We start from the raw sequence: 24964 nt of genomic DNA, 5'->3' as shown, positions 1-24964 counted from the left end.
ATCTTACAAAATACTTCTGAAATAGATAAAAAAAAAGAAAATACTATTTCAAGGTTTAGGATTTTTGGTAAGATGGGTAGTATTGAGTCTTTCCAAAAATTCTTTGGCTTGTTTGACAAGATCAAGGGATAAGGATGAGGCAGGTTTTTTCTTTGTGAAGACAAATAATGCTTCTTTCTTAATTCTTCCTTCTCTGCCTTTAGTTTATATCTCTTATTTTGGATGACAGAGCTCCTTGTTTTCTAGTTACAAAACCCTTGTCTCCCTCTTCTTGTTTCCCTTGACTTTCTTTCTTTTCCTTCTTTGAACCTTGCCCTCTCTTTTTGGCTGTCTCTTCCTTTGATGTTGTAGTTGATGGTTTCTCCTTCTTTTTATCAGCATCAATAAGGGTAAAGGAGTGAGTGTGACAAATGTAAATATATAAGGATCCATAAGAGGCATGGCAATAGGACCAGCAACTTTAACACTGGACTCAAGTTCAGACCAACTAGGTAATAGGTTGACTTGAGGGGTTATTCGAACAAGATGGCCAGTAGCAAGCATTATGGTAAGAGGTTTAGGATCATCAAGAGAAGGAGGATGATTATGAAATGCGTCAAGGATAGTGGAAGATGAGAGAGTTCCAGGAATCACCATTGAAGTGGTTGAAATATGAAGAGCTTCAATTGCTGTAAAGAAAGCAGGAGTCTTGAGAGATTCAATATATGATTTTGCAATATCCACAACTATGGTTATATCAAGAAAGGGTTCTTGAACTTGAGGTTGAGCTTTAGAATTTGCCCTATATGCTTGAAATTGAATTTCTTCTGCCTTAGACATGTCAGGGTCTCTAAGGTATAATTTTGTTTGTTTAGCAATTATTCTATGAGACTCTTTGTCTTTGTCTTTCTTAGAAGAGGATGTGTTAGTTGGAGACATGTTCTTCCTTAGCTTGCTTTAGTTTTCTCAACAAACCTCTAATTTCATCAATGATGGCATTTTTAGTCATGGCTATTTCTCCTCTCATTTCTTCCTTGATCATTTCTTGTTCTCTTTTAAAAGACAACTTAAGCTTCGTGTTCAGATCTTCATGAATTTTGAATTTGTAATGTATTCATTTTCTTGTCAAAAGATCAATCTAGAATTTATCCTCATTAATATGTCCAGATGAACTTGGTTTTATATGCAATGAATTAGCTTTCTTCTTGGACACATTGGGGGCAGCTAAAGTGGCAGGTGCAGTAGTGTAAGAAACTTCATTTTCATCTCCTTTATCATCAATCACAAGAAGCTTCATCTTCCTTATGGTAGTCACCCTCATGACATGATATAGATTAGTCTTTCCTTCTATATATTTAATCTTTTGATCATCTAAGATTTTAGAGATCAAAGATGCATGAAGAAGAAATTATGAAGGTCTCTTGAGGTTTAGGTTGACAATCTCTGCCATCTTCATTATGATGTCTACAACATTTATAACATGACCCTTAAGCAAGGCTGTCATGTATATGAATTCCTTACTCTTGAAAGCATTAAATCTTTGCTGTTTACATAGAATGATTCTGATCAAAATCTGATGTAAGACCCTACAAGGAGGTGGCGTTGTTGCATGTTTAGTGATTGGCTTGTTTGATAGGCTCCATTTTGGCACCATAGTTTTGAACATATTTGCTTTCTCAAATGAGAAGTTACTGATTTTAGCCATTGAACCATCCGAGGATAGGCCCAAAAGCTTAACCAGATACTCCTCTATAATGTCAAAGAACTTTCTTTTAATAGTGACCCCTAGTGTTTTTCCCTTATTCAAGACTTTCATTGATCCATAGAAAGCCTTAATCACTTCTTTGCTATAGGATAGATTGATGGTGATGAATTTCTTATAAGGACTTAGGATTCCTTTAACATCATATCCTTTATGAACTACTTCATCCAAGTTAACCCACTAATATGCCCCTAGCTTTTTGTTGAAGACAACTTCCTACAGACTCTATATTCTTCCTTTTGACATATCATTCCAATAATATTCTTCAAAATTCCTAGAGACTTCTATGACTTTCTTTCCTTTTCTTTTACTTTGGATACTTGCTTCTCCCGAATTAATAATATTTGAGCTTTAATTTAAGAGGATGCCCTATTAGGCATTTTCTCAAAATTAAAGTTGACATGAATCTTAGTAGGAGAATTTGTGTTCTAAGAGTTACCTTGAGACAATTTGGAAGGAGAATTCTCAACTTCTATACCTTCCTTTATGCTTACTTTCTTCCTTTTTCCTAAAGATTCTTTCTTTTTCCTAGCATTGGCAAACTACTTAACTTTGCCCAGTAGTTCTCGATAATTACTTTGGGCTGAGGAAGAATGAGCAAAGTATTTTTGTTTGGTGACCAACTCTCTTGCTTGCTCAAAATCTTTCATAGAAATCCCACATTTAGAGAAAGATTTTTCTATGATCTTTGTCTTTGCCATACCTAAAGAACGAAGCTTCGAGACTCATTAATATGGTTGAATCAAATGAAAAGGTGAGTAATCAAGGTTTTAGATCAGGGGCTTTTATTTAAGAGCTAAAGTAGAGGATAAAATCGAAAGGAATTTGAAGGTGATTGATTATAGATGGCTATAGGAGAAAATATGGATTGAGAAGACACCAGTAGGGTTTTTGAGATTCAGGTAGAATGAAGCAGTGATAGTATTTAAATAGGATAGAATCATACCAAAATGTTACCTTTATACCAGTAAAAGTAAGTTACCATTATAAATTTAAATACAATAAACAGCTTAGATTTCATCATGCGTACTTGTCATATCGATAGATACTATGTATATCAATAGATGTAATATATACCATAAATATCAAATATACCAGTAGATTTCTTGTTTCTAATTCCTTCATTCATACTAGTAGATTCTTCTTCTATCTAAATGCTCAGTTGCTACTAGTAGGTATATGATATATCAGTAGATACTTCTATAATTTTCATTCTAAACAGCTATGTTCCTGCAAAAACAAACTCAATATACTCTGAAGCTTAAGTTATTTTACTGATCATCAATAAATCATAAAATAAAGAATTGAGAGATCTTACAATTCATTTGGATTTAATAAACCCAATTCCACTGTAATGAATATAAATTGATCTATACCAAAAGGCTTGGGGAAAATATTAGCTAGTTGAAGATTAGTTGAAATGAATTTAATTGTAACACCCTTCTTTTGAATATGATCTCTAATAAAGTGATGATGAATATCAATATATTTGGTGCGTGAGTGATGCACTAGATTCTTGGTCAAACATGTTGTACTTGTATTATCACATTTGATTGGAACCTCTTTGAGTTTGATTCCAAAATCTTCAAGTTGCTACTTTATCCATAGAATTTGAGTACAACTTAGTCTAGCAGCAATATCTTCTAACTCAATTAAGGATAGGGAGATTGTATTTTCTTTCTTGCTAGCCTATGAAACAAGTGATCCTCTAAAAAAGTTACATGTTCTAATTGTGCTTTTTCTCTTAGTCTTGCATCCATCAAAGTCAACATCTAAATATGCAATCATATATTCCTTTCCTCCTTTAGGATACCATAATCCCAAGGTACTGGAGTCCCTGAGGTATCAAAATATCTTTTTATTGCTACAACATGTGACTCCTTAAGTGCTACTTGAAATCTTTCACATAAACCTACACTGAATGATATATTAGGATGACTTGTAGTATGATAGAGAAGTGATCCAATGATTCTTCTATAAGATTTACAATTGAATTTAATTCCTTTAGCATCTTCATCCATTTTAATTGATGAGCTCATAGGTGTGTCAATTCCATTGGCTTGATCCATTTCAAATTTCTTGAGCATTTCTCGAACATACTTACTTTGACAGATAAATATTCCATCATTTCTTTGCTTGATTTGTAGACCAAGGAAGAATGTTAGTTCTCCCATCATAGACATTTCAAATTCTCCATGAATTAACTTAGAAAATTCTTTACATAGAAATTCGTCAGTAGTACCGAATATAATGTCATCAACATAAATTTCAATAATAAGTAGATGACTTTTCTTTCTCTTAACAAATAAAATAGTATCAACTTTACCTTGATTGAAACCCTTTTCTAAGAGAAAAGAGCTCAATTTATCATACTGTGCTCTAGGAGCTTGCTTGAGTCTATAAAGTACCTTCTTGAGTTTGTATACTATATCAAGCTTTAAAGGATCTTCAAAACCAGGTGATTGTTCAACATACACTTCTTCCAGGATGTACCCATTGAGAAATGCACTTTTCACATTTATATAATATAGCTTGATGTTCTTCACAGCAGCATAGACTAGAAGTGGACAAATTGCCTCCAATCTTGCAACTGGAGCAATAATCTCTTCATAGTCTATTCCATCTTCTTGATTGCAACCCTAAGCTACCAGCTGAGCTTTGTTTCTGACTATGACTCCTCCTTTATCAAGTTTGTTCTTAAAGACCCCCTTGATTCCAATGATAAGGTGATATTTGGGTCTTTGTACTAAATTTCAAACTTGACTTCTCTCGAATTGATTAAGCTCCTCTTGCATAGCATTTATCCAGTAGGAGTCAGATAGTGCTTCTTCAATAGTTTTTGGCTTAATTTTTGAGATGAAAGTAGAATGACCTACAATATTATGAAACTTACTTCTTGTGTGTACTAGATCACTAACATCTCCAATAACTTGTTCAAGTAGATGATTCTTATTGTTCTTCCAAACGGTTGGTTAAGAGAGTTCTTATTCAACTAGTGGACTTTCCTTCTTCTCTGCTGTATTCTAAGATTTTTTGAGAATTTAGAATTTGAAAGTTATCTATCATCTCAGTTACTTTATTAATCTCATAAGTTTCCTTTCTTATAGGATTCTCATCAAAGATCATATGGTCTGACTCTTCCATGGTCTTAATTTTGAGATTAAAAACTCGATAGCCCTTGCTTCTATTAGAAACTCAAAAAATTCCTACTTCAGACTTGGCATCAAAATTTTCCAAATTCTCCTTGTTGTTGTTGTGGATGTACACCATACTTCCAAACACAAGGAGATGAGAAATATTTGGCTTTCTTCCTTTGTATAGCACATATGGGGTCTTGTTAAGCTTTGGTTTGATATATGCTCTATTCATTATATAACATGCAATCCTTATGGCATCTGCCCAAAACACTTAAGAGACTTTATTGTCATTTAGCATTCCTCTAGCCATTTCTGTGAGCACTCTATTTTTTCGTTCTACTACTCCATTCTGTTATGGTGTCCTAAGTGTAGAGAAGTTGTGAAAGATTTCATTTTCATTACAAAACTCCATGAATTTTCATTCTTGAATTCTCCTACATAATTGGACCTGATGGACATAATAGAAACACCTTTCTCATTTTAGACCTTCTTAGCAAAAGTACTAAATGCATAAAATGTTTCATCCTTAGAAGTAAGAAAAAAGGTCTAGGTAAATCTAGAAAAATCATCGACTATAACCAAAGTATATAAATTACCACTAAATCTTTTCACTCTTGAAGGACCCACCAAATTTATATGTAAGAGCTGTAATGGTTTTTTAGAGGATATAAAATCCTTAGATTTGAAAGACACCTTAGTTTGTTTTTTAAATTGGCAAGCTTGACACACTTTTTCTTGATCAAAACTTTGTGGTAAAAGACTAATGATCAAATTATTTTTCATCAACTTTTTTAACTTTTTTTTATGTTCATGAGCCAAGCGATGATGCCAAAGAAAACTTTCCCCACATATACTTAAAAGATATTTATAAGAAAATGGATTTAAATCTAAATCAAAAGTATAATAGTTGCTTCCCTATTGCCATGAAGAATGATCTTCCCATCATATTTTCTTTGAATAATGCAGAATTCAAAATCAAATATGACTTTGTTTCCTTCGTCACAACTTTGACTAATGTTAATGAGGTTATGAAAGAGTCCTTTGACATACGGAACATCTTCTATACTAACTTCTTTTCCTCTTTTGATATTTCTGATTCTAAAAATATGAACCTTTTGATTTCCTCTAAAGGTAACATGACCTCCTTGAGTACCTATTGTCTATGTACCATTTTTTCTTACTCCTTCTCAAGATAGTGAGTCAAACCTACAGGGGAAGGCTATTTCACTTTAGGTACCCACTTCTTTATAAGTCCTTTCTTGTTAGTTGGTTTGCTAGCTATGTTAGTACCTTTCGAAACCTATTTCATATAGCCACTTAAGCCATTCGCCTATAAAGGCAAGACTTAACATGATGGCCTTTCTTGTTACAATAATCACAAGTAATAAAAGGATTGGATAAATGCATAGAAGGCTTAAAATAGCTATGATAGAATTGTGCGGCCTTCTTTGACTTCTTTTGAGATGTATTAGTTACAGGATTATACCCAATACTCAATTGATTAGAGATGCACCTTAGAGAGCCAATCAAAACATTTAGCATCTTGGTACCTCGAGTGAATTTAGCTAAATTCTTTTTTAGGGTGTCATTCTGATTATTAATGCAATGCAATTAGCACACAAATTAGGTTTTTCTTTCTCTATACTCTCATTGTCAAAAGAGGTCTTTAACTTATCCTCTAATTATAAATTTTTTTTAGCATGAAAAAGTTATTTACACTGTTCTTGAAACAAATAAAACAAATTATTATATTTAGCTTGAAGCGTATTAGAATTTACCTCTTCTGATTATGGTTAAATCAAATCATTATTTTCTTGTTCGTTTGCTTCAAGACATAAGTTAGCAATCTCTTCTTCTTCATCTTTAGATGAATTGTCTCCCCAAGCTATAAAGGCCTTCTTTTTGCTGGATTTCTCCTTTTTCTTTTCTTTCTCTTCCTTCTTTTACTACTGAGAATAATCCCACTTAATATGGCTAGGTTTCTTGCATTCATAGTAAGTAAGAGGTTCCTTTAGATCTTTCTTATTGTTACTAGAATATCCTCTTCTAAATTTTTTTCCCTTTATAGAACTTTTTGAATCGCCTTACTATCATGGCAAATTCTTTATTCTCATCAGACTCTTCTTTTGATTCTTCTTCTTCTTTGGTAGCTTTTAAAGAAATCCTCTTTTTCTTTTTATTCATATCCTCTTTATATTTTAGGAGAGTAGATTTATGCTCTTCCATGCTATCAAAGAGCGTAGCTATTGAATGCATTAAAACACCCTAGGCTTTAGTGATGGCTGTGATCTTTGGATGCCATTCTATTAGAAGACTCTTCAAAATTTTTCTTACTTATTCTGCCTGAGTGTAAGTCTTCTCTAGGTTCATTAGATGATTTATAATATGAGTGAACCTTATCTACATCTCTTTGATCGATTCTCTATCTTTCATTTTGAAAGTTTCATATTTATGAATGAGACTGCTCTTCCTATTCTCTTTGACTCCATCTGTTCCCTTATGTGCTTGTCTCAAAGCATCCCATATTTTTTTTATAGTTGTATAATGAATGACCCGATAATATTCAGCACGATTGAGAGTGCAGGCAATTGTAAGTTTAGCTTTGGTGTTAAGATTGAAAGCTACTTGTCTTCATTACTTCATTCATCTTTGCTCTTTTCTCTTATCAATCTGTCATCTCCAACCATTATAGGAATGTAAGGACCTTTAGTGACAATGTCTAGCCTCTATATATCATGAGCCACTAGATACATTATCATATGGCTCTTCCAGAAAGAATATTCTTCTTCTTTAAAGGCTAAGGGTCTAGTGGTCGACAATCCTTCTTGAGATTATCATTTGCAAAGTTATCCATTAGTAGAATCTTTAACTTTGAATGTTAAGTCACATATGAGCAACCTTGCTCTAATACAAATTGTAAAGTTTGCCTAAGAAGGGGTGAATTGGGTAAAATAAAATTTTAATCAAATAATGCAAGAATTAAATGAAACTAGGAACAATATCACTGAATAGAGCTGAGTGAAGGGAAGAAAAACTTTGCACGGAGTGTTTATCCTAGTTCAAATCTAACCATTTAAGCCTACGTCCAATCCTTAAAATACACTTGAGATTTTTCACTATCTCTACCAAGATTAAGCCAAGCTCTTAATTGCCACAGTATAATTTAGACTCCTCCTTGAGTCTATAATCTCTCCCTTATAAAGGCAATATCAACTCCTTTAAGCTCCTTATGCTTAAGGTTCTTTGTTTCAAATAAGTGAATAAAGGATTAACAAAGTAGGTTCAATAATGAACTACTACTTGTTTAGAACTCTCTTTAAGAGTGGATATATAATCAATGAAAGTAGAGAGAAAACAAATATACTAGCAAAAAGAAATTGGAAAATGAATGTAGGTAGTTGGCTCAAATTCACTTCAAATCTCCTTTTTCATAAATGTGTCCAATTTATAGTCAATTTTAGATATTTATCTGTTAGACTTATATAACTTCCATTGATTAGTTCAACTCAGGTCCTTAGAGCTCTTTCATCTTTTAAAGCAGTGGAACAGTGCCTTTTTTATGGGTTTGCATGTTGTTGGCGTATTAAGAAAAGTAACGATTATATGCATTATATGCTCTGACAAAACATAAAAGAGATGGATACTGGTAGAGAGAAGACATATGGGTAGAAAGAATAAATCAAATAATGAAATATACGATTAATTTCACCCATGCTTGTGTCTAACAAAGTTTTAGGATGATAAGGAAGTGAAACACAACACTTTGAAGTTGAAAAGAAAAGGATTTTAAGATGGTCCAAGTAGCCCTATTTTTAGATCAAAAAATAGAGGTGAAATCTTTAAAGACATACTAGTAGAAGTCATGACATATATTGGTAGGTTTAGGATAATCAAAGAATTTGAACACATAAGCCTTCTTTCCTTACTCATGATAAATTTGCACTACAAAACAACTTCTTTATATTTTTGAAATTATCAAAACTAGGGTTCAACATGGTTATCATATTGGAGTTGTGTGCTGTGTCCTAGCAATGTCAAGGTGGACATTACATCTTGCATCATTAATACCTTCAAGTCTTCTAAGGAGGTATTTTATTTTTTATATGAATATTTCCTATTCTACATTTGTTCCAATTGGCAATTGCCACTTTAAAATTTTTTATCTTCTCACTCTAGGTACCTGAAGTCAGATTCTGAGAAATAATATCATTAAATCCCTCCTCTAAAAGCCAAGCCATTTGGCATTTGAAAATATTTTTAAATCTATCATTTTTACTACAATCATGGCTTTTAATGAACAAAGGTCATGGTCAGACCCAGATCATTTTAAATGATAGGCTTTACATTATGTTTGTGAGTTTTTTTTTTTTTAGGGTGGAATGAAATGGAGTAGGATGACTAAAAGATATAAGCCATTGTTTGTGAGTTTTTTTTTTTTCTAAAGAAGGATGGAATGGCAAGGAAGGGCCTCTAAATCCCTCCTTTGCTATCCATAGCTCAATATTTTTTGTCCCCTTAAATTAAGGGCTAAGGATGGAGTGACATAGTATAATTATTTTATTTACAAAATTACCTCTAACCTTTTATCCTAATAAAAAAATTTCATCTGGTAATTTCATTCTCCAATCATCTCTCTCACCTCCTATCAGGGTTACACATGGGTAGAGTCGAGCCAAGTATTACCCCAGCTCAGTGCCTAGCCTGATGTGTACTTGGGCACTAGGCTAACCCCATTAGCCTGAAAATATTTTTACAAGTATTTTTTGAAAAATATATTAAAAATTTTTTCACTACTAGAAAAATGTAAATTACCAAGGGATCATTTATTTTTCTTTAAAATACCAAATTAGCAAGGAAATTAGTGAGGGATGTTGATTTCGTAGTTTGACTTAAAATTAGCAAGGAAAATAGCGAGAGATTATCAATCCCTCTCTAAAATAACACAATTAGAGAGGGACTGCCAATCTCCATCTAAAACAAGATAATTACCAAGGAATTTAGCAAGGGATTCTATCCCTAGCTAATTATTATAAAAAAAATTTAACTTTTGACAATTACTTTTAATTATATATTTAATTATTTTCATTTAAAAATAAAAATTAAATTTCAAAATTAATTAAAATATTCATAATAAAACTATTTAATATTTAATATTTTCTTTATTTTAAGTTGATTTTCATTAACAAAGTAATATTTTATTAAAAATATAATATAATATAAAGAATAATTTAAATAAAATATAAATAATTTTAACATATTAATAATTGAAAATAAAATTTAATGTGTGTGTGTGTGTGTGTGTGTGTGTGTGTGTATTTTTATAATATATTATTTGATATATTTATGTAGTTAAATAATATATATTTAATTTTTCATATAATGCCTATAGATACCTTTCAATTTAATGGACAAAGAAGGAGATCATAAGGCTTGAAAAGTATGAGGTTAAGAGTTCAAATTTTGACTTTAGCATAAACATAATAAATATATAACATGGTAAGGAGTAAGTGATATAGCACAAGGAAAATAATAACATGTCATGAGTTGTCACATATGTGGCGGGTGATGGGTCACAAGATGGTAGGTGATATAATAGTTGACGAGGCACAAAGTTGTTGGTGATATGTTGCAAGTTGATGCACACATGATAGGTGATGTGGCATCATTATTTTTAAATATAAGTATATGTAATGAGGGATTAGTAAGGGACTAATCCCTCACTAAAGTTATCGAATTTTGAACAGTATTAGCAAGAGTTTCAGTCCCTTGCTATTTTTAGTGAGAGATTGAATCCCTCACTAATTAGCTAAGGAAATACAATCCCTCGTTAAATCTAGTGAATCCTTTTTTATCTATGAATTTAGCGAGGGATAAAATTCCTTGCTAAAAAGCAATTTAGATAGGAAGAATGGCATTTAGTGAGAGATTTGTCCCTTGCTAAATTCCATTTTTTTAATGGTGTTTCCTTGAAAAAATATTATTATTATTATTATTTAAAATATATTCTTCATAAAACTAATATTAGAATCAAAAGTAATTTTTTAAAAGTTCAAATGAACAGGAATTGCCAATTATTTTTACATAATAATAAGTTAAAAATAAATTTTAAATATTGAAAGAGATTTAAAAAATTGTAATGATAAAAAAATATTTAAAAGATCATAAAAATAATATAATTCATGATAATTTTTAATAAAAAATAATTCCATAAGATAAATATTATTTACAAAAAATTTTTTAAAAAAAACTTGCACATGTTCGAGTAAGGCAAGGTTTAACCCCTATTGATGCCTCTCTTCATGTGTCCTAATGCTACAAGCAAGGCTAGGTTGATCGAGCATTTAGGCATAATATATAGCCTTATCTCGCATCATATCTCTCTTACTCTTGCCATCTTTATCTGTCGTGCCTTTCAACACTACGACTTTATTATGTTTTCCTCTTGTGCAACAAGAGTGTTTTCTTAAATAACTCTTTTATTTGCTTTCTTTTTTATTCTTAATTTTTGGGTATCTTGTTTAACCATTAATTTTAATTATTATTACATTTTTTGGATAAATATTATAATTATTTAATGGACATTATTATTTTCTTTAACTTTAGTCATATGATAATATTGGAAAAAAAGTTTCAAACCATTTCGTTCCATTCATTTTATAATAATTTTCAAAAAATACTCATATAAAACCATTCTTTCTCATCGTAAAACTTTCAAACAATAGAAAATTTTGTTCTATTCTACTCTACTCCGTTTCATTCTATTAATAACCATTCCTTTTCATACAATCGTAAACTCCCAAATGCACTCTTAAAATTTGAAAAAGTATAGAGATCTACTATTTGAAAATGCCCAATATATTCTTTCTTTAATATTATTATTCTCCCAGGTGTACCAATCACCAATAATATCCATTTGCAAGAGGTTCACCTTGTGGATTCCTTCATTAAATTGTTTAATCGACAAAGCATTAAAGGTAGCTCCCCCTTGCTTTCCTATGTACCCAAGTAAGAATTAAAATTCCCCAAAACAAGCCATGACTTAGTCATCAAATTTCCTAATTGCTCTAACTTATTTTAAAGAGCTTTTTGGAGATGATAAGTAGTTTCAGCATAAACACAAGACAACCAAAATAAATAATCTACACCTTTTTTTCTAACAGAAACATGAAAGAGTTTTTTAGAATCAACACCAACAACTTCAAAATTCTAGGGCAACCAAATACCCTGAGTACCTCATAGCTTCCACTCTAAGCCAATTAGAAAAACCAATTTTTCTACAAATCTCATATGCTTTTATCCCAGTCACTCTTGTTTCAAAGATTGCAAGGATATTGACATCTTTACCTTTAATTGAGTCTTTGACTTTGAGAGGGAACATCTTTGCTATCGCCCATATACAAGTCCAGGTTAAAACTCCATAAAATAAATATCTAAAAGGGATAGAGTACTTGTGGGACATCAGTTATATTGAATCATAGAGGCACAGAGGCTTTCGATACAGTCATCGTTCATGTTATTGTGAGAATCTTGAGAAGTGGGAAGAGTGGCTGTGACTTCATTGAAAAGACTTAAGTTGTGTCAAGCTTTTCAAAGAAAAACTAGAATGTAGAAGAGAGTACATCCTAAATTGTCTTAATGCCATAGAAGGAAGTAATGGCAATCAAGACCAATTCATAGACCATAACAAGTTATTGATAGAGGAGAATTCAAATGAAATTAAAAGTTTGGGGTGTCTATAATTTTGGATTTTTAATAATGTGATAAAAGGAAAATGATGAAGGTTCAGCCAAGCATTTAAAGTAGCTCTCTAAGGAATGAATCCACCTATACTATCCTAATCTTCCTAACTTGATTCAATTTGGTTCCTTCCCTTCAATTGACATATGAAGATTCTTAAATGACCTTTAGGGCTAGGCACAAGTGATTAAACCAATTCACAAATACCTTGAAGACTTATGCCAATCTATGACTTAACTCTTGAAACTAGCCTTAACTCTTGCCTTGATCATGTTTAATACCTTGAACCAATCAAGATTATGATATCAACTAGAGTTTAAGACCTAAATAATAGCTAATGCATGTCCAAAAAGCAAGAAATTGAAATGAAAATTCATATTCATTCATTAAAACCTTGAGAGATAAACACAAACACATAAAGTGCACAACTAGTTCAAGAATCAAGTATATATCTTCTTCTTCTTTAAATAAGAAATTTGGCCAAGATGAGATAACTAAAACCTAAATTGAATCATCAAGAACATAAATGAAAGAATTAAAGAAGAAGATGAGAAGAATCACAAAAAAAAATGAAATGAAAAGCAAAGTTAAAAAAAACTCAAGCATAGGCTCCATCTCCTTGAAGAGCTTTGAGAAGATCTAGCTATTCATGGTGATTTTCTTTATAATCCATGTAAAGATTCCTCTTTAAATAGCTTCCATAGCTTCAAACCTTGATTTAGAAGAGGAGAATCGTGGTTGGAAATGAAGAGAAAATGAAATAGAGTCAAATATAGAATTGTGAAGTAAGAGAATGCATGAGTGATGGAAACAATGTTATTTAAGTGAGTCCACTTTGTAAATCACGTCCATATCACTTGGTCAGCATGTTAGGGTGTAAAATCAATGAAAGAGAGTGGATTCTAGGTGATCAAAACTAAAGATAAATCTAAAACTACTTAACCAACTTGGTTAGGGAGTTAAATAATGCATGTGACCACTAATCAAGCTAAATTAATTTGAGTGCACTTGTAGCTCTTCTTAGAGGCTTCCACACTTGATCAAAACTCACTAACACTTCTGAAATGGTGATTAAGGACTTCTTGGTTGAAGTCCTCCATGCCTAAAGTTATGGAAGCTTCTTGAATTAACTTTTCCATATGTATTACTCTAGGGTCTTCTAACTTTGTAGTTTGTCTTATAATTCAATCTTTTGGCCATTTAATCTTCATCCAAATCCTGGTTTGCATCTGCAATTATACACACAAGAGTGATTAAAGCATGTGTGCAAAATTTCAAATCAACATTCAAAGCCAATTGCAAGATACAATGCCATTTCCAAGCTCTTAGGTTATAAAATATGACAACCTAATATTAATATCTTTGTCTTGGAACAATCAATAACAGATTTCTTTTGATATCTCTTTGCAACCTAGAATGAATTTGAACCTCAAACTTGTTCCATTGATATTAGGAAGACAAAAGACACAAACTAAGCTAATATCCTAAAAATTGTTAAAATGACCAAAATATAGAATGAACCCTAAATGATTCTCAAGACTTAAAAATGCCTAATTATGCAAGAATTAATCCTCAAAGTATGCAATAATGTGAGAATATCATCCTAAAATATATGCAAATAATGCAATATCATTTATCAATCCTTCTCTTAAAACATGTCACCCACTTATATGTATGAGGTGATTTGCTAATGGGCCATGTCTACTCCCTCACTGGTCTTAGTGAATTATCCTAGTTAGGCCTAGAGTGCTAATTTTCATTCAAACACAACAATTATCAACTACTCCCTTTGTTTAATATTAAAAGAAATTTTTAACCAAATTACATCCTCAATGAATTAGTTAGTTGTCTTTAAGATTATATATTACTTTCATGTTTACCTTTATCTAATAAGGTGTATTAATTAAAAAATCTTATTAATTACACCCTTAATTATGGGTATTTTTTAAAAAATCTTATCAATTGCCCTTTGAAAGGCCCAAAAACATATTTAACATGGTACTTTAAAAAATAAGTACTCATAATATTGATTGAAGGGAGTATTAGACAGTGGTGGAGCCACATGTAATTGAGGGGGGCATCACTTGGAAAAAATGACATGTTTGGAAGTATAGATTTTTATATTTTGTAATTTGCACCTTTTACTTATTATACTTTGCACCCCTTTATTTTTATATTTTGAACTTTAAACCATTTCAATCTTACTTTTTTAGCCTAGATCTATTAAAAATTTTAAATTAACCTTGTGAATATTAGCCCATAATTTCACTATACCTAAATACCAATATTATTTATTAATCGTTTAAAAAATAGAAAAAAAATCTAATATGACTAAATAGACTCACTCCTCATCTTGAATACTACTCAGGGACTAGTTAAAAAAAGGCAATGATAAATAATGAAGATTTAAAACTTAAGAGTAAATTGGGTGAATGTTTTTTGTTAACTCATTACAATTACAAATCTACAATTGAAAGCTAGATAGAGAATAGAGAAAAAGAAAGAAGAAAAGAGAAATAGTTAATTTGAAAGAGACAAAAATATTTTCCTTTTACTAAAGATCCTAGCTCCATCACTGCCCCTCCTGACCCAGGATCTTGGCTCTGCCACTAGTATCAGATGTCAGTTGTCAATTATCAACTATTATAATAAAAGATGTGGATGAATTATTGTAGATTTACAATGATTTATTTTGGTTAACAGTAAAAGTTGTGAATTACATTGATTTGCGAAATGCATTGCTATATAATAATCCAAACTTTTATATTTTTATATTTTTAATTTTTGTTTTAAAAATTTTGAATTTTCCTATTTCTTGCTTCGTTTTTGTTTTTTCAAAGGAAAGTACAATGACTTGAAAATAAACTAGATAGAAAAATTAATTAGGATAATTTTGAGGAGAGAGTCTCTCTCTCTCTCTAGTCTCTACTATCCCTACCCAGAAGGTAATAAGTATGGCATTCTTGACCCTAAGGCACATATTGAAGAAGTTTAGCGTATCTTTGCTAATTCAAGGGATGGTTTTTCTAGAGTTGAAAACAGACAGCCAAAGGAAGATAGAATCTCTATTAAAAAATGTAAGGCATTTTTAATAGTTGGATGCTAAGACATTTTTAGTATTTTAAAGTGTAATCACTGCGTTTTTTTCTTCTAAAAGTGTCCTTAATGAATAAATCACTTTATATTTATTTTAGAGTAAAACATTCTATTAAATAGGGATAGATATGAAAAAATGATGTTAGTTTAAAGACAAGTAACTACTTCATTAGAGGGTGAAATTCAGCTAAAAATACCTTACATTTTTTAACGAAGGGAGTATGACACAATTAAGACCTTAAGTTTATATAATTGAGCATAAAGCATTTTTCTAAAAACCAAATCAGGTTTACCAATTCAACTAGTTAAACTATGATTCAGACAAGAGATGGTAGAAAACTAGAGAAACAGAGAACTTATATGAATCAATGGAATCAATTGTTGAATTAGTCATACATTTTTTAAAAAAAATTCTTTTAGATTCTAATTCATGCTTCTAAGATACAATTTATTGATATCTATAGCTAATTAGCATTGGAATGAAAGAAAAAATTGACAAATATGCAAATTCATAAGTGAACTTGTTGTTCATAAAAAATAATGAACTTGTCATTTTAGTAAAATTATATTCAGTTGTCATTTTACAGAATTTTTTAACAATGTTTAATATGCAAAGTAAATATGAGTAACCTTATGCATATTAAACTCTATTGATTAGTTCTTCTTAATAAATTGGCAAGAAAATGTTAATGAAATGACAACTTGACTTAAGTTTTTATAAGTAAATGGTTTGAAAACTGAAAACTAAGTTTAATATATATATATATATATATAGCATTGATGATTTTATATTTCTTATTGAATTGAGGATTTATGAGTTTAAACATTTTTTTTCTTGATTGCTAACATGTATTCTCTTATTAAAAGCAATCATGTCTATGGCAATGGCACAGTTGAGTATTAAATATGTGGACACCTCTTCCAATAGGAATTCAAACTTTGGCTTGCAATTTTGTGAGTTTAAACTTTAAACCCCCTCCATCATCTTGAAGATTTAGTTGGTCTTCAACACTCTAATGACCTAGCTGTTGATGACGGGGATTTTTTTAAAAAAGAAATGATATTTTTTTCTCATTTCTCATAAAAACTTATTTTTAGTTTGTTTCTTAATAGAATTGGTAATTTAGATTAACAGAATAAGTCTAGAAAAATTTAGGGTCGGGCTTAGTAAAATAAAACATTTGTAATAATGTTTGGGCCTATTCTGGCCTCCCAAGTGAATACTTGAATAATACTTTATTTTAAAATATATATATATACATATATATAAAGTATATTTTATATTTTTCATTATAATAAAAATAATTAATTTTAAATTAAAAATTAATATTTTTAAAAAAGAAAAAGATTTGATAATTGCTTGACTATATGTTTTTTTTTATAAGTTTGATCTTGTTCGAGCTAGCCTAAATAAACCCTACCCGAATTGAGTTTTTCATAAATAAACCCAACCTACTTGAATAATCGGCTTTAGTTATTGCCTTATTGAATCTTGTAGAGAAAATTTAGAATTTATTAATCCTTTTCAACCATTAAGTTCCTTTATTGGTCTTCATTGATTTTCTTTTTATAAAAGATACACAGGCCACAAGTGACTTTATAACCTAGTGGCATGCAAACTCTCTTATAAGTAGAAAGTTGTGGGTCTAATCCCTCTTATAACCTCACATTGTAAATGTGTACCCATCTAAATTCTAAAAGAAAAGGAAAAATGATAATTAGGGATCCCACAAAAATATTGATAACTATTACAAATCTTGAGTTATTAAAATCTGAATAACTGACCATGATCCTTACTTGCAATTAAAAAATGTGAATAGTTAGTTGGAAAATCAACAAGATACATTAGGGATTATTTGTAATGTTAGTTGGAAAAAAATTAAAAATTTATGAGAGTTAATTGTGAATTTCAAATTTTTGTTGTCAATATACAAATAAAACCACTTAGAAAATCAAGAAAATACACTTAGGATTATTTATAATGAGAGAATTTACAAGAATCAGTTATAAATCACAAACTAATCACTTGTAATTTTTCTACTGTCAATATATAGATAAATTGCTTGAAAAATTTACAAAATACACTTGAAATTATTTATAGCATTTATGAAAGTCCATTATAAATCTTAAGCCAATTACTTGTGATTTTTTGCTATTAGTTGGGAAATTAACAAAAGAAACTTGAAAATCTTTGTAGCGTTAATTAAAAATTTATAAAATCCATTATGAATCTCAAGTCTATTAATAAAATATAATTTATTATAAGTAAGGACTATAGTCTATTATTAAAATTTTAATAATTCAAAATATGTAATTGTCATTTTTCAAAAAAAAATACATAGGTAGTGCTCAACCATTTTCTCATCCACGTCTGAATATAAATAATGCCTTTTTTTTTACCAAACAACAAATAAATATATTTTTTCCCAACAAACAGCTAATAAATACTATTACTCATATTTTGTCAAAATAAAACAGGGAAAAATTTCACTAAGGATCCTTGATCATAGTATTAAAAAGAAGACCTCAGAAATCCTAATATTTCATTGCAAAGCTGGGGCTCTAATTTGATATTTAATTTCAAAACCAAATAACAATATTACCCTTATTGTAAGAAAAAGGAAAAAACTGTATACAACTCAAACATGTCTTGCAAATTGCAAACATGTCTTGCAAACACCATATAGAAGATGACAAGGCACGTAGTAAGCTTCCCAAACTTTCAAGTTTGTCAGAGTTCCTAGCCAAGAATCTCCCTTGACCTTATAACTTCTTTTGGTTGGTGTTGTTCTCTCCTCATCTTGGACATAGAAGAAGGTTCTATCAAGCATTTGATGGAAGAAAAACTGTAGGTAACTACGAAAAAACTACTAGAAGCACAATGATGTAAGTTAATTGTCTTTTAATTTCAATAGTCGTTGGTAAAATCTTTGTTTCAGAATGGAAAATATTATGAAAGTTAATCTCCTATCAGAAATCTTGGTCAAAAATTAGGCAAAATTTCAGTTGAGGTACATTGTTATAAATAAGCAAAGTTAGAATTAGTTGAGTCGTGTTGTTTATTGCTTGAACAATAGTTGTTAAGTAGCCTACTCAAATTTGAGGCTTTATTCATACATTATATGCTTAGTACTCTACTTTGTCCTACTATCAGTCTATTTGTAAGCAATAAATTAATGGAAGTATTAGAGTTCATTGGCAACATTTGGGACAAATTTGATTGGGCAACTTTTATGCTGGATAAGCTGAGCAAGAAGATAGAGAAATATCAACAATTGTTGAAGTTAGGTCATCCTAAAGGCATAAGAAACATTGGTTACTGTGTGTACTTGTTAATGATATGTATGAAGACTTGTTCATTTCCTAATGTTTAGCTATTGATCCCCTCACTATAGTTGTTTATTTGCATTGTTTGACTTGTTTTTGTACATCTTTTTTCTACAAAAATTTCCCTTGGTTGAAAGGGGCAGATTCTATGATGTAAAAGTAGTCAAAGAGTGGACAGAGCAGTAAGTTAATGATAGAGTCAATCTTGAGAAGAGAAGCTCACATGAAATTTTGCAACTCCATTGGATAAGAATCGTGAGAAGAACTCTAAACTCAATATTGTGCTGCAACTTCTTGCAAGTAACAATGCCAAGAAGAGGCAAAGCTTAATTATTTGTTCCAGTTATTAACAATGTCAATGTTATAACTTTTAGTATGTTATTTTTGTCATGAAATTCATTGGAATTGTTCTTTTTGTGTATATATAAAAAAAAGTTATTGGATAGGAATAAATTAGTTGTTCATGTTCATTTACAACTACATTTAACAAGAAAAATAAACTATAAATATGTAGTTCTATATCAACTCAGAGTGTTGCAATGAACAAGTGAGGTAGAGAAATTAATAACATTCTATAGATTAATGAATCACATAAAGTAGGGTGATGAATAAGTCATTCAAATATGAAATCAACCAACACTTAGAATTTTTTTCAAGTCAATATTATAATGAACAAGTGAGATAGCAAAATTAGCAAGATGCCGTAGGGTCATGAACTACACACAATAGGGTGACGAACAAGTCACTTGAAATTTTTTAAGTTAGGTGAAATTCAAACTCATACTGATAGAATTAATATATATTGGTATGAATAACTTATATCAGTATCAACACAACATATCAATATGACAAAAGCTATTACAGAAATCCACACTTGTAATGAACAAGTGAGGTAGTAAAATTAACATGATGTCATAGGGTGACAAACAAGTCACTTAAAATTTTTTAAGTTAGGTGAAACCAATTTCATACCGTTAGAACTAATACATACCAATATAAATAACTCATTGATATTGACACAACATACCAGTATGACAGAGGTTGTTATAGAACTCACACTCATACCATTAGAACTAGTATATATCGGTATGAATAACTCATAAGTGTATCAACACAACATATCGTATGATAAAAGATAGTGATATAGAAACCCATACTCATACTGGTAGAACTAGTACATACCTATATGGACTATACATACTAGTATATTAGAGACATACCGGAATGACAAGTATGTTTTCTTTTGTCTTGATCTTTCAATCTCATCCATTCATTTAAAATTTACTTCCAATGGCTACTTTTTCATACTAGTAAATTGGTAACATTTCGATATGACTCTGTGTTATAAGTGTGCCTCTTCTCATTCTTGCCTATATCTTGAAATCCTACCAGTAAGAAACTCATATTCTCTCAACTTGATTATCACAATCTCTTCACCAAAACCAAATTTCCTCTGTGATGATCTCTTAAACACTTTTTTAACCAAAAACCCTCAACCTAATCTCTTAGTAAACTTTCAAATCTTTAATTCAATTTAATTTATGTTTGATTTTTTGAAGATAGCTCGAGTAAAAACTACAAAGAAATCACTCACAAATCAAGAAATTACTTTCAATGACTTTCATGAGATTCATAATCTTTTTATGAATAGAAAAAGAACGAGTACAAGCACTTTGAGAAATAAAATTGAAGTGTTAAAAAAAGCCAAACAAATTGCCAACACTTGAAAGAAGCAAGATAGGGGGAGAATAAGAGGGAGAAAGCGTTTTCACACTTCCGTCTGTCTTTTCCATTGCCTTCTTTTAACTAAATTTTAACATTTCTTTTTTCTTACAATGAGGGGTAATATTGTGATTTGGCTTTAAAATTTAATATCAAACTAGAGCCCTAGCCTTGCAATGAGATATCAAAATTTTTAGGGTATCCTTTTTTAATATTTATGGTCAATGGGTCCTTAGTGAAATTTTTCGACAAAATAAAGGAGAATACATACAAGCCCACATAAATATTCCAGTACACAAGTTCTGTGATGAGCAACTGTCAAATGTATCACGAGGAGCCACAAGGTAATCCCCAAAAAAATAAAAAAATAAAAAAAAGCCTGTTGCTGGCCAAAAAAAGGAAGCATGCTTATTATATTTTAATTTTCAAGTCACCCACAAACATCACTCATAATGCTCCCAAGTCAATGGAATAGAAAGAATAGCAGTGCAGCACAAAGACCACAAAACACCTGGCGCACGTTAGCCTGGGCAGTGAACGCGTTGTTTGGAGACTGCGCCACCGTAATCGGCGGAGAATCTGCCGTATTGGGACCCGGAGGTTCAATATACGGCGGCGGCGGGGGCTGGTTGAGACTTGGGGGCAGGCCTTGGCCGTGCTTGACATTGATTTCGAAGGCCATACCTTGTTGGCACTGGACGCCGTCGCCGGCGTCTGAGAAGTAGTAGTTGGGACCCTCTATGGTCAACGGAACAGCGATGTCCAACGCCTCGCCGAAACGAGAAGCGCCACCGTTGTACACGAAGGTTCCATTGTCGGATTCATCTGCTGTGCAATTTTGGTATGTGGTCAAGTTGTAAGTCTGAATCACGGTCTGGTTGGAATTGGTGTTGAAGACTGATGATCGATCAGGCCAAAGATAAAGAGAAAATTAGGAATAACAAAGGAAAATGAAAGCTGAATCTGTTGTTTGGTCTTGGAAAGAGTGAAAGAAAAATTTTCATATTAATGTACATCAACCGATAAATATTTCATCTAGTTTCAAAATTTTTCCAGCTACGAACAAGAAAATCTGGCAAGTACTTCATGTTATTGTCTTATTGAGTCATTTCCCTCCATTTTCTATGCAATCAAACAGAACATTTTGCCAGATAAAACGACACCGTAAAGACAGCAAAATGTTCGGAGTGAAAAATAAAGGGGTTGAGATTTGAGCTTACTGAGATAATCGCCAAGGTTGAAGGTTTGACTAGCAGCCCAAGCAGAGTAGTTAGCGGCCGAAGTGTTGGTGGTGGCATTGAAGAACCAACCATTGGCGCCGCCGACGGTATGGTTGGTGTACACGGTTGCAGCTGCGGCGGCGGAGATGAAGAGGACAAAGACGGTGACGATGGCCGCGGTTGTCGGCGACACCATGGCCGGGGCTGAGGTGGGAATCAGGTGGGTTCCGCGTAGATGAGGATACGATGATTCTAAGATGAGATGAGTTATAGGAGGGACTGAAGAAAACAATTTTAGGATTTTAAATTCCGAGAAAGCTATATTGCGAATTCCAGTTTGACAAAACAAGCCTGTTCAGGGGCCACATGGACCTTGGCATCAACATATTCCACATTTATTTATCAAATTTATTATGTCACAAAATGTCAAAGAGTTCTTATCCGAATTGTTTGCACTTTTGACAGGGTTAAAAATTTAAAGAAGATCCATTATTATCATGCTCAATTTCATATGGGTTATATAGAAACCAATCAATTTATCTGGGAATCATTACACATCCATCTAATCAGGTAAGAGTTTTCAAAGGCGTTTTGCTTTCTCAAGTTTGTTAGTGGAACTCTACAGGTTGGACTATTTAGATGAAGGAAATAAAGCATGGGAAGAATATTCGTTGTTTGGTTTTCCTTTAGTTGGATGCACATCTCTTAGATGGTATCATCATCAGGAAGCAAAATCAAGATATTTCAATTTTTTCATCTCATACGTTTCCATTCATCCCTATGGTGGATTTTCAAATTTTACAAAAATTACAATCTCCCTTCAATCAATTTCGTACCTCTTTGAGGCTTAACTGCATTTAGAGGAAGCTTATTATGATGGATCAACTTCATAATAAGAACCAGAATCATGCTGTGACTTTGGACATCTCTTCCTTCCTTACTCACTTTCTTCACTTTGACATTGGGTTTTAGACGATGATTATTTCTGTTCGCATTTTATTTTTATTTTTCCTTGGTTGTTTCAAAATGTTGTTGTACTATAATCCTTTTACTTTTATATAATATATTTGTTTGCTCTAAAATAACATTTGAAAGAAGATCACCCATATTTCTGGTATTTCTAGTAATGTGTGTGCGTGTGTGGAGGTCTGACGGTGTGTAGTAAGTAGGTTGAGGCTTCTGCAGGCAAATGAAATGAGAAAATTTTACAAAATAAATTCTATCAACAAACAGTTAAGAAATACATACGATTCATGGTTCAAATTTTATCTAACAATAAAAATACCATTTAATTATTAGTTTCATTTGTAAGTAAACAATTTGGATTTTAAGCTTCTTTAGATTTTAATTTTACTTATTACTTCTTATTTTTTATAGCTGGCAGCCTGGCAAAAGATTTATACCAATAAAATGAAGATACCAATGGAATTTTTGGTTGATAATCATGAATTCTTGAGAGTCATACTGATAACAACCATTGGTAGATAATTCTTGTTTATGGTCTTTAAAATTTTGGAGAGAATTGGGCCGATAATCTATCAAATACCCCACAATTATCTAGTGTGCACATCATCTTCTTGTGTCTCAGCTTAAAAAATACCAATTAGATTCATCTCAAATAATTAAACTTGAGAAATAAGAGTAGTTTAGGTGCAAAATTATCTGGTATGTTTATTTTCTTGTTTGTGTTAAATCTTGCAAACATTTTTTTTTTTTAGGTTAAGAGAATTCTAACATCTTAGATTTATTTTTTCTCAACATAGATGAATTAGAGTAGTTTAAGTCTGAATTGTGTTTTTTCGTTCGGGATTTAGATTGTCTAAATGGGACCATTGAAGGATAGAGGCGTAAGGTATGATTGAGGATGAAATAAGAAGTGAAATAGGGATAAAAAGGGGTCACCTTTTGTGTTCGCCTGCAGGCACCAAGCCTTTTATTTAGAGAAAATGACAAAAAAAAATTTCTCTAAAATATATAAATGATAATTTAATTTTTTAAAATATTATAATTTCTTCGAAGTCTTTAAAATCTTTTTGCCATTAATAAATTTGTATAAATTATCAAATTACTCTTGTTAAAAATAAATGATTCACAAATTTTGTTTAAATATTTACAACTTTTCTTATTATATTCACAACAATACAGCAGTAAATAAAGAATTTAATATGTAAAATTATAATTTACTGTTGCATTGTTATGAATATAAGAAAGAAAGTTGTGAATATTTAAACAAAACTTATGAATTATTTATTTTCAATAAAGACAATTTAATAATTTATATGAATTCATTCATGATAAAAAAGTTTCTAAAAATTTTAAAAAATTATGATATTTAAAAAATTAAATTATCATTTATATGTTTTGAAAAAATTTTATTATCATTTTTTCTTTTATTTATGGCCATTCGCGGACATTGACAGAGGCTTGAGGAGTACCTAGAATGCTCGTGTCCAGTGTCAGACACAATTTCTTCATGCACATCCTATGTTGAACACGAACTGTTTTAATGATTATGATTTCCAAAATCAAATAGAACGTGAAAGAGATAAAGTGACAGAAGGTTCAAAGAGTTCTTGTTTAAACCCATTTTATAAATACAGTACTCTTTCTGTTAAAAAAATGTAAAGGATTAGTATATAATTTTGCCCTTAAATTATTCTTGGAAGAGCAATGTTATTCATAAACTATTCATTATAGCAATATTGTCCTTAAACTAATTAAGTCAGAGTAATGTCGTCCCTAAACTATTCTCAAAAAAATAATGTTGTTCTCACTATTTAAAAATCATAAAATAAAAGAAACTTATAATAATATTAAATAAAAATAATATTAAATGTATATATAAAATAATCATAAAAAAATTTATAGTATGTTAATAAAATATCATAAATTAAGAATGTTATAAATTATAATTTTATAACGTGTCAAATATAAGTAGATCTTGATTAAATTATGTTTGAGTAAAGTAAAAAATATCTATATTT

At 30.9% G+C, this 24964-nt stretch overlaps 1 protein-coding gene across 1 annotated transcript; it reads right to left on the bottom strand.

Annotated features, from left to right (window-relative positions):
• Positions 1 to 20992: 20992 nt before the first annotated feature.
• LOC129289424 (cucumber peeling cupredoxin-like) lies at positions 20993 to 22309 on the bottom strand. The gene is made up of 2 exons (XM_054926195.1): positions 21981 to 22309; positions 20993 to 21657 (listed from the first exon to the last, which is right to left on the bottom strand). The coding sequence occupies exons 1-2, from the start codon at positions 22174 to 22176 to the stop codon at positions 21224 to 21226; spliced, it is 630 nt and encodes a 209-aa protein (XP_054782170.1). The 5' UTR covers positions 22177 to 22309; the 3' UTR covers positions 20993 to 21223.
• Between the last annotated feature and the right edge of the window lie 2655 nt (positions 22310 to 24964).

Source organism: Prosopis cineraria, unplaced genomic scaffold (genome assembly GCF_029017545.1).
Source record: "Prosopis cineraria cultivar Desert tree isolate PC_DT_omini unplaced genomic scaffold, ASM2901754v1 PC12, whole genome shotgun sequence".
In the NCBI taxonomy this organism is placed as follows: Eukaryota; Viridiplantae; Streptophyta; class Magnoliopsida; order Fabales; family Fabaceae; genus Prosopis; species Prosopis cineraria.
This window is presented reverse-complemented; position numbering and strand designations above follow the sequence as displayed.

Coding starts and splice junctions, on each gene's coding strand:
- LOC129289424 (XM_054926195.1), bottom strand. CDS start 22,176: ATGGTGTCGCCGACAACCGCGGCCATCGTCACCGTCTTTGTCCTCTTC. Junction 21,658..21,980: donor CAACCTTGGCGATTATCTCA/GTAAGCTCAAAT, acceptor ATCGATCATCAG/TCTTCAACACCAATTCCAAC.